Source organism: Brassica oleracea, chromosome C9 (assembly GCF_000695525.1).
Source record: "Brassica oleracea var. oleracea cultivar TO1000 chromosome C9, BOL, whole genome shotgun sequence".
Lineage (NCBI taxonomy): Eukaryota > Viridiplantae > Streptophyta > Magnoliopsida > Brassicales > Brassicaceae > Brassica > Brassica oleracea.
In genome coordinates, this window is record NC_027756.1 from 42,770,055 (window position 1) to 42,778,657 (window position 8,603).

The 8,603-nt window shown below is 32.1% G+C and overlaps 1 protein-coding gene across 1 annotated transcript; it reads left to right on the forward strand.

The window, feature by feature from the left end:
- Positions 1-2,624: 2,624 nt before the first annotated feature.
- Positions 2,625-3,561, forward strand: LOC106316559 (zinc finger protein ZAT12-like). Its single transcript, XM_013754452.1, has one exon. The coding sequence runs from the start codon at positions 2,917-2,919 to the stop codon at positions 3,400-3,402; it is 486 nt and encodes a 161-aa protein (XP_013609906.1). The 5' UTR covers positions 2,625-2,916; the 3' UTR covers positions 3,403-3,561.
- The last annotated feature ends 5,042 nt before the right edge of the window (positions 3,562-8,603 follow it).

Here is an 8,603-nt window from a genome sequence, read left to right on the forward strand (position 1 = left end):
CTTGTCAATCGTTGGCAAAGCACCTTCGAAATAATCTTATATCCCACATTACAAAGACTGATTGACCGCAATTCCTGTCATTCTACTCGGTCGCACCGTCTTTGGAATGAGGCAAATATTGGTCATATTTATCCTCTCATCCAAATATCCAGTCCTAAAAAACTCGTTAACCATACATATGATGTCTGATTTTATAATCGACCAGGACTGTTGGAAGAATAAAGTCGTCATTTCATCCGGTCCTGGAATCTTTTTTGGATGCATCATAAATAAAATTGATCGTACTTCCTCCTCTGATGCCCAAGAAGTTAGAGATCTATTCTGATTCTCCGTGATCAGGGTGGGTATCTCTTTAAAAAATTCATCATAGCCCGATGGTGATGTCGTCGCAAACAAGTCATTAAAATAATTTATCGCCACATCTTCTACTTCAGATTCCGATGTAACCCAATTACTGTCTCTATTATGCAAGCCCACAATCTTATTTTGTATCCGTCTCTGTTTGGTCAAAACGTGGTAGAATTTTGTATCAAGTTTCCATCAAGTTTCCGTACACATCTTCTCGTTATTTACTCTCACTTACTCCCCACTCCACACGCGGTGTTTCAACGTGCACGTCTCACGCGTATTTGTGGTGTCATCATGCCTTCGCTGGGATTTCATTTTTTAAAGAATTTTCTAAAAACAATTGTTTTCTACTGAAAAGAAAGAGAACGCCTTTTTATTTGTTACGTTAATCCAATTACCATTTATATTAATGTAAATAGAAATTCCTAGGAAGTAGGAACCAAATAAAAGAGACTTAGTATACAAACTCATTAAATTTAATATGTCAATAACCGATAAGTTTTGATGTTTAAAACTCTTGAAAAAAACTTATCATGATTTGTTTCATATATATTTTGTATATATACTTTTTAAAAATATCTAGAAAGCGTTGATTTTTAAAAATATTTAAATATATATAGAAGACGGCTGATAAAAACACGCGCCACATTACAGAAAGTTACGTTCAATTTTTGGACTTTAGAGCATATTTCTCCCCTATCATCTTATCCTCTGAAGACAAACGAAAGGTTATCAGCAGTTCTGGTGTTGATCGGTGCGTCCATGCGCGTCCGGCCACCGGAGCCCCCCTCTTCTCACATCTTGTTTCATCTTTGCTTCCCGGTCTTTCCCCCTCTATTATCGTTTTGTTCTGGTCTCTGGCCAGTCGGGTCTTCGTCATAAAGCAACTGTGCACAAGGTTCGTTGACGGCGGTGAAGACTTGGACTGTTTGGAGTCATAACGTGGTGGCGTGCAGGGATTTTGATTGGCGGAATCGGCTTTTTACGGCTGAGAGGGAGGATTGTGTTTCCCTTTTAGATCCTCTCTCGCGTCCTCTCTGCTCGTGATGGTGTGCTGATTCGCTATCTAGTGGTGTTGCAGAGTCTCTACTGCTTCTTTCCGCTGAGGCGTGTGGCTTCAATGATTGGAACCGGGAACTCTTACGGGTCGTCGGGGTTCTCCTCCTCTTCAGTGGAGTCAAAGTCAGCTTCGGTAGTGTTTCACTTCGGAGGCGAGTCAGGGTCGGGTACGCAGGTGGAGTTGATGGTACCTGGCCGTTCTGGTTCGTGCTTGCGTGCTGGACAGTGGCCTACACAATCGTCTATGGCTGTTTCACGCTCTGTTTCGGTGCTCCACTAGTCTTTCCAGCATCTTCTTCTCGTCACCATTCTGAGCCTTCCGATTGGTTTGCGGCCGCATCTCGTTTGGAAGCTTGGGCTCTTGTGTTTCAATTTTGGTTTCACTGTAGGCACATGTGAATAATTTGGCGTGGCATTTATCTTCGGTTTTCGAAGGCGGCAAGAGGCGTCCCAGCTTTGGTCTTGCTGTGGCGGTGCCTCTCTTGTGCTTAGCTACCATCCCAGTTCCGGTGAAGGGTCTTTTTGATTCATCATCGGTAATGTAGTTGGCTGATATGTGTGTAGCCCCTTTGGTTTGGTGTGTGGCATAGAGGTCAGGCCTCTTTTGTGTACAGTTCGGTGGGGGCTGTAGCAAGCATTTGCTTGTTCGGGAGGCGGTTTCAAACGTTGTGTGGCGTTGCGTACAAACCGGGCTTTGGTGGCGCTCGCAAGGCTTATGGTAAGTATCCGGAACTCTCCCCTATTAGTCGTCTGGCGCTTTAAAGATAGAGATGGTTATGAGTTTGGTGGAGTTCATCGGGAGCCAGCTACTCCGGAGACGACTCGATAACTCCCGGCATCCGAGGCAACAAGGAGAACCTCACTTTCTAGTGATTCTCGTCGATGGCTGAGAACGGTAACCGATTCTAAGGAATGTCGAAGACGGGCTAGCGGAATGTGTCGTGGTTAGTGGGTGGGGAAGCTAGCTTTGTATTAGTTTGACCTTGGAAATTTTGTTCAAAACATACTTGTAACCGGATCTAATTCCCGTTTTTTCGGGCTGATTTATATAATTATAATTTAAATATAAAAGGAAAAAAAAACACGCGCGGCGCGTAGTAAATAAAAGACCAACCTGAGAGTCTAGTTAAGTTATGTAATAAAAATATCTAAAAATAATAAAAAGGTTCGAGAAAGCACGAGGAAGATTCTCATCCAAACGACTCTTTCGTTTTTATTATACAGTCTCCTAAGCTACGCGGTGTCGCAAATCGTGACCACAAAACCCGCATCTTCTTTCCTTGCCCCTTGTTTTCCCACGTAATTACGATACTACCACACTCCTTCCAAGCCACTTCCTTACCCACCAAGTCACAAGGGTATATTCGTCTTTTTCGCACACGTCTTCAGTCCACACAACTCGATATCTATAAATAGATCCCAACCAGACACAAACACAACATCAACAATTATCACACAAACTCAAAAATCTATTCTATTTGTTTCGTTTTATCATCAGAAAAATAAAACATGGTTGCTATTTCAGAGATTAAGTTGACGGTGGAAACAACGGCGGCGGCGAACTGTCTGATGCTTTTATCAAGAGTCGGACAAGAAAACGTGGACGGTGGAAGTGCAAAACGCGTTTTCACATGTAAGACGTGTTTGAAGGAGTTTCATTCGTTTCAAGCGTTGGGAGGTCACCGAGCGAGCCACAAGAAGCCTAACAATGAGAGTCTCTCCGGTTTGATAAAGAAGTCCAAAGCTGCGTCGTCGCATCCTTGTCCGATATGCGGAGTGGAGTTTCCCATGGGACAAGCTCTAGGAGGACACATGAGGAGACACAGGAACGAGAGTGGCGGCGCCGGCGCATTGGTTACACGCGAGTTACTGTCGGAGGCGGCGTTGACGACGTTGAAGAAATCAAGCAGTGGGAGGTTGGCTTGTCTGGATCTGAGTTTGGGGATGGTGGAGAATTTGAATCTCAAGTTGGAGCTTGGAAGACCTGTTTGTTGATTTGTTTTTACCCTTTTTGTTTTCTGGATATATTAAGTAGTTTCTCTCATTCTTTGATTTTTTTCCTTGATATTTTAGATTTATACATATACATCTGCAGATTTAGGAAACTTTCATAGGCCGGTGTAATATTTTCTTTCCTTTCGTGGTGAAAATATTCTTTACTTAGTATTGGAGATTTGTTATATATGATATATCTTTCAGTTTAAAGCGTAACATACTTTTTAGTATCATTATCAACTTATCTTGCTACTATTTACACCAGCCACGAACCTAAACAACTCGAATTATATAATTAAATAAAAAATGAGTATGTATATGGCTCGACTTATCACAAATGGACTTCTCTCCGCTGATGAAGAAGATAAAGGAAGTTTGTAGATATTCATATGATTGTGTGTCAATCTCTAGCTATCTGAAGTTGGAGTCTATGGAAATTTTGCAAGCTAGCTTTTATACATAAATTCGTTTTAATATATTAAGACATTCAAAGGAGAAATTTTGAATATATTAATTAGTTTCTCTCATTCTCTGAATTTTTCCTTTAGTATTTTAGATTTATAAGTAGATCTACATACTTAGGAAATTTTCATAGAGTGTAATCTTTTATTTTCTTTCCTTTCCTTTTTTACTTAGCATTGGAGTTTTGCTATATGATATCTTTCAATTTAAAACACAACATAGTATTTAGTTCTTGATTCATTACCAAATATCTTGTTTTCATATATATTGTTACTATACCCCAACCACGGATAATAGCAACCTGGAGTATATAAATAAAAACGAGAATGTTCATGCGTTTGAAGAACTCAAACACTTAAGAAAAATTGTATTTATAGGACTGTGTCAGTCATCTCTAGTTATCTGAAGTTGGAGGAGAAAATTTGTAAGCTACCTATACGAACTATGACCTCCCGGAAAGTAATACACAATCGCATACGCGAAAATTCAAGGCAAAGGATTCATTTGAAGGTGGATTTAGCGAAAAACTCAAACACTTGCTGCTAACTAAAAAAGGTCACATATGCATGTTGCTTTATCCCAGTATATACATAACGTAATCCATAATTAAAATTAATTACTTGGGTTCTGCTCACTAAAACTTTTTTTTTTGGTAAAACTAAAAACTTGGGTTCTGCTCACCAAGAATATAACTATTCAGAATTTTAAGTCAGTTATAGGTTTCTCTATCTCAGATTTCTGAAATACTATGTTTTAAATTAAACTAGAACTTGACCCGCACCCCTGTGCGGGTGTTTGATTTAATTTGTCTTCAACGTAAACTCATAAATCGTTGGTTTTATTAAAAATATCCATATATTTTTTTTTATGTTTTGTAATTTACATATATAGTAGAATATATTATTTTATAATATAATTTTTTAATAATATATTTTTATTTTGTACATAATACTATATTAATTTTTTTATAAATTGATGCAGTTTGATGTAATTATACTATTTATCTGTTGTTATTTTTGTTAATTTATTTTAAAATGAAACAACATACTAAAAATAATAATTGTTTGCATTAGTTTTCTATGAATTATTATTAATTTTATGATATTTTGTTTTCTTGAAAATTTGAACTCTCTAAATTTTTATATTTGACTAAATTAAATAAGGTAATATTGTACTTAAAAGTTGTTTTATATAATATATATTATATATATATTAGTTTGTGTTTTTAATTTCACCACAAAGAAACAACAATCATTATAATTAATTAATTTAAATTTATTTTAAATGTAGTGGTAGAATCTGTAAATAAAAAGAAATATAAAAGAAAGTAGTTAATTTATTGTAAATGCAATGGTTAAATGTGTAAATAAAAGAAAATATTTAATCTGCTATCCATGTTTCCAAACAATTTTCATTTATTCTACTATCCATGTTTCCAAACATTACTTTAAAATGAAACAACATACTAAAAATAATAATTGTTTGCATTAGTTTTCTATGAATTATTATTAATTTTATGATATTTTGTTTTCTTGAAAATTTGAACTCTCTAAATTTTTATATTTGACTAAATTAAATAAGGTAATATTGTACTTAAAAGTTGTTTTATATAATATATACTATATATATTAGTTTGTGTTTTTAATTTCACCACAAAGAAACAACAATCATTATAATTAATTAATTTAAATTTATTTTAAATGTAGTGGTAGAATCTGTAAATAAAAAGAAATATAAAAGAAAGTAGTTAATTTATTGTAAATGCAATGGTTAAATGTGTAAATAAAAGAAAATATTTAATCTGCTATCCATGTTTTCAAACAATTTTCATTTATTCTACTATCCATTTTTGTATTTTTTTTCAGTTCGATTCGCGGTTCCGAAAAAATGTTCCCAACCTATACATTATCTCATAGAGAAATTAGTAAATATTTAAACTGAAAATCCCAATTTATCCGATATTTTATTTTGTCTATAAATCTGTAACCCCCCAAAAATCTAGAATCAAACCAAAATTTAATTGGACCCCATTTTGTTTTTTTTTGCATATTAGTCGGTCCTCAACTTTTCTATTGAACTGAACCAAAAACCGAAATAATCTAACTGAAACCAAACCAAACCAAACCAAACCAGACATTGTAAATACATGAACGATTCTAGAACCAAAACAACAAAAAAGAAAAACGTTTCTAGAACCAAAACACCAAAAAAGAAAAAACAGAATCTGAAGACTGATAGTGCATCTACAATTAAATTGCGAAAAAACATTCTAACTTTATAAATTATTTAACTCTTTTTAGTGGAGTACATATGTGGTTTATAAATGAATTAAGATGTGAGCAATGTTTTTATATCCGATCCAAACTTGTGGTCGAACTCGTTAACTCAGTGGCCATAAATCATCCGGACTGGCTTATGTTCTTCATGTACCATTCTATTATAGGTTCTACCAACTGATATGTTTCCATAAAATTCAGATTTATGAATAACTATTAATTGTAGTCTGATAAAACCCATAAACTCGTCATTTACCTATGAACCAACATCGGTTGATTAAGAAAAAAACCTAGGAAAATCTTATAATATTTTTTACAAAATTAACTAACTACTCATATACTTTATAATAGTATTTAAAACTGAATAAATTATTTAATTTTTCATATAAATAAATGTAATGTATTTATATTATGCATTTTAATTTATAGTTTTTTTAATGATCAATAGTATTACAATTTTAATCAATTTTTAGTGTGTATAATTTATATGTTTTAATAGTATAGATATTTATATCAGTTTTGGACTTGCACATAGACTACTAATATATAGGACAACTGGCTTTCAAAGGTTTCTCGAGAAAAGAATAGTAGTTTTAGTGATGCTTATTTTCTTTGATAGTTATTTGTTATGCAGATTATGTATTGATCACAAATCCACAATCTCCGTAAACTCTATGAAAAATATTCTTCATAAATTTTGTTAACATTATTACCTATTTAGAAAATTAGTTAAGTGTTGTTTTGAACCTTTGATGAAATTTACTTAAATTAATTATTTTAAATATTTAGTTCGGTTCAAATCATGGCATTATTAAGTAACACATATCTTTGCCCGGTTAGACTTGTTCCTGAATCCAAATCTACGTTAAATATAGAAATCTGTTAATAGATCTCGTTAGCAAAAGATAGTACACTATCTGTATATTTAATATAGAGATAAAGATATTTTAGATGTGAACAAATATTTTCAAGATCTGTATTTAATAAATTGTTCACGTATATATTAGTGTTTTTAGAAAAAGCTAATGTGCTAAATTAATTGTAACATGAGTAAACTCAAACAGTAGATTATGTATTACTGAAATTTATATTATAAGAGACAACTATAAAAAAATATATACTGTAATTTATAATACAAGAGAAATTTATAAAAAAAAATAGATTTTAATTTTAGGTTGAACTATTATGAGGTGAAAATATATTAAAATTTTATTTATAACTAATTTATATATAACATACTGTAAGTTATTTTTTGAAACTAATTATATTTACAACTATATTTTTTGAGTGTTTTTAAACATTTCGTAAATATAATGTGGAGTTCATCGGTTATAATTTATAATGTAGGAAGCGTAAATATAACTATAAAATGAATAACATGAAATACAATAATTTGGCACATGATGTAATGAAATTTACATATCTAATATAATTTGGTTAAGAAGATAGAATGAACCGTGAGTTTGGTCATAAAAGTAAGCCCATGCGTAATAATATATTTTGACAGGTGTATTAGGCAGTTAGAAGATATTAAATTAAAAATGAAAAGGCACAGAAACTTTTCATAGGTTAGATTTTTTAAGGATTTTCCTCTTTTAATAATATAAACTAGATTTTGACCCGCGGTTCAAAAGCGTGGATTTTTTTCATTGTTTTGGTTTCGATGTTTCAAAGTATATTATTAAGTTACAAAATTATATAATTTATCAAATAGTTTATTTTAGAATTTATAAGCACATTCTTATGTAGTGTTACATTTGTTGAGTTGATGAGTCAAAAAAAATTATTTGGCAGATTTTGAGCTAATCTAATAGTATATATTTGTAGAATTTTTAATAGTTTTAGCGGTGTTTTTATTCGTGACCTAACCCTACAATCTCAAAAGTAAACCAGGTGATTCGTATATAATCCGGTATGAATTTTGTTAAAACCTTAAATATAGATCGGATGATATTTTTCAAAAATTAATTCAAACTTTTGAATCAAGCTTTGAAGCGCGGGATTAATACTTTTTCAAAAAAGAAAAATCTTGTTTAACTAAGGTATTCCAAACCTAGTGAAGAGTTTATACCAATCTCAATGTGTTTTGTCGATAAACATAACTTTTCTCCAGATTTTCAAATGAGGCCATATATCTTTTTTTATGTAATAAAAAATATAATTTTATAAATAATTTATATGTTGCCTTTTTTTCAAAAAAAAATAAATTATATGTTTTAACATTTCCTATGATTTATGTTTAAATTTGTGTATTAAATTTATTTTGCTATTTTAATTGAACTATAATTTTAGAGATTTTGGATAATTTTGACTCATATTATGAGTCTCTTTGTTTAACCTATTTTAGCTAACTGTTAACAATTTATTTTTATCAAACAAAATACATTAATTTTATTTATAAATATTCTGACTTGCAATATTTTTAAACTATAAATCAAAATTGATTATTTCACCTTTAATATT

Coding starts and splice junctions, on each gene's coding strand:
- LOC106316559 (XM_013754452.1), top strand. CDS start 2,917: ATGGTTGCTATTTCAGAGATTAAGTTGACGGTGGAAACAACGGCGGCG.